The sequence below is a fragment of the Octopus bimaculoides genome, chromosome 21 (assembly GCF_001194135.2).
Source record: "Octopus bimaculoides isolate UCB-OBI-ISO-001 chromosome 21, ASM119413v2, whole genome shotgun sequence".
NCBI lineage: Eukaryota > Metazoa > Mollusca > Cephalopoda > Octopoda > Octopodidae > Octopus > Octopus bimaculoides.
In genome coordinates, this window is record NC_069001.1 from 4352585 (window position 1) to 4355137 (window position 2553).

The 2553-nt window shown below is 36.3% G+C and overlaps 1 protein-coding gene across 1 annotated transcript in view; it reads right to left on the bottom strand.

The window, feature by feature from the left end:
* Positions 1-2553, bottom strand: part of LOC106872141 (short transient receptor potential channel 7) — a 216872-nt gene that overhangs the window by 3066 nt on the left and 211253 nt on the right. The window contains exon 16 of the mRNA XM_052975290.1: positions 2057-2263. Coding sequence (XP_052831250.1) covers positions 2057-2263 — 207 coding nt within the window. The remainder of the gene's footprint in view (positions 1-2056; positions 2264-2553) is intronic.

The window sequence follows — 2553 nt, forward strand, 5'->3', positions numbered from 1 at the left end:
ATATATATATATATATATATATATATATATATATATATATATATATATATATATATACATATTCATATGTGTGTATATTTATATTAATATATATTTATAGTTGAGTATGCATATATAAATGTATATATGTATAACATATAAATGATGATAAAGAAAAATCTGTGAGTGTTTGTATTGCAAAGAGTAAATATTTGTGTGGTCCTTGTTGTAATTAATAAATAAGTGACGTACGTGACAAAACCAACTGGACTTCAATAAATTAGGGTGAAAACACAATATTTACAGAGATAGTGTAGTTGCGAGGGGAGAGAGAATGAGAGAGAGAGACAGGGAGAGGAAGATAGAGAAACAGAGAGAGATATAAATAATAGTTATTTTCTTACCCCTTCTCTCTCTCTCTATGTCTATAAGATAGAGTGGCAGGGAAGGGATTGTAGAACACTTTAACATACACGCAATATACTGCTACATACACATACATATATGTATGTCTGCATACACACATACACACACACACACACACACATATATACACATATATAAACTCATTGTGGCTCTAAATTTTCTAGTTGATAATTAATTATTTATGGAGCTCTTTGGTTGATCACACGCTTCGTATTTATACGAACTAAATTGTGTTTTGTCGGATACGTATATGTCTAATACATGCTTGTGAGTGTATATATATATATATATATATATATATATATATATATATATATATATATGTATATAGGGAGAATTCACAAAAAAACAAAAGACGAAGACAGGTGGTGTAGACAACAAACAGATGTATTAGTATAATGCTCGGGAAGTGAAAAAGTCTTAAACGTTTCGAGCCTATGCTCTTCTACAGAAAGGAACACAGAAAAAAAACAAGGAGAGAAAAAAAGGAGAGAAAAAAAAAGTAGACATATATACACACATATATATACACACACACGCATAAAGATTAAAACTCTATGTGAAAAAGTTGGCTGACAGAGATGACAGGAAGCCATCTGAATATTGGAAAAGAGTCACCCGTATAATCATGATTGGCATCTGGCATCAAAGTGCCGGCATCAGGACTACTGCATAATGCTCTGTGAACACTGCAAAGGCTGGAAGACATGACATGGACACCATGAAAATGAAGTTCTTCAAACTTTAATGGTCTTTAGTTTTTTGTTACTTTGAATTTCGATTTTGTGTACACAAGGTCTTCAGACACGTTGCGAATTGTAATCATCAGGTGAAACTCAGAGTTGCAAGAAACTGACTCGAACCAAATGAAAATATTCCTTTCTACTCTCGGCACAAGGCCCAAAATTTTGTGGGAGAAGGGCCAATCGATTAGATGGACCCCAATACGCAACAGGTACTTAATTTATCGACCCAAAAAGGATGAAAGGCAAAGTCAACCTCAGCGGAATTTGAACTCAGAACATAAAGACAGATGAAATACCGCTAAGCATTTTGCCCGGCATGCTAACACCAGATGAAAATATTAATCTCAACAATGGCGTCCAGTACTCTTTCCTCTGACAGTCAACACTAACGGAAAAATAGGAAAACAAACCAACAGAACAACAGTATTCTTGAAAACCCCCATTGTCCACACTGTGATGTCTCGGCTGGCTGGATCCTCTGCTGGTTTAATAAGTCATGCGTGTAACCATTTTGCTTTTGGTGGCCCAACGACTCTCATGAGAAGTCACCAGGTGAAGTAAATGATTTGTAAACATCAGTGAATGGTTGGATGAGAGAGAGAATGTGTGTGAGAGAAAGATAGATAGATAGATAGATAGATAGATAGATAGATAGATAGCCAGAGATAGAGAGAGAGCATGAAAGAAAGAGAGAAAGTAAAGGAGAAAGAGAGAGTGTGAGAAAGACAGGGAGTGAAAGTGAGAAAACCAAAGAGAGAGTGAGAGAGAAAGAGAAAGCGTGGGAAAGACAGAGAATGAGAGAGAGTGAAAGAGAGAAAGAGAGGGAGAGAGAGAGAGAGAGAGACACACACACACACACACACACACACACACACACACACACGTTCAGTCATAAATGCGTTTACCTTTATAAAAGTTTGCTTGCGAGCCCTTTCAATATCAAAGAGTCCCTCAGAATGTGGGTTGAAGAGCTCTTTGCAAAAGGCCCATGCATATAAGAACGACTTAGGTGTAGGTATCATGTTGAAGGGCACAGGTAGTGTACTCCCATCATCCATATAGTTCATCCACAGTTTTGTTCGGGCAAATTTCCATTCCACGTCACAGTCTCCCTAAAGAATGACAGAGAGAGAAAGAGAGAGAGAAAGATGGTCAATGGTCAAAGGAAAATGGCAAAGTATTAGAATTGGTAAAACAGTTCAAGAAGTAATATATATATATATGTATGAATACTTATATATATAGGTGCAAGTGTTGTTTCTCAACCACATGCTTCTGGGTTCAGTTCCACTGCGTGGCACCTTGGGCAAGTGTCTTCTACTAAAGCCTTGGGCTGACCAAGACCTTATAAGTGGATTTGGTAGATGGAAACTGAAAGAAGACCATCATATATATATATATA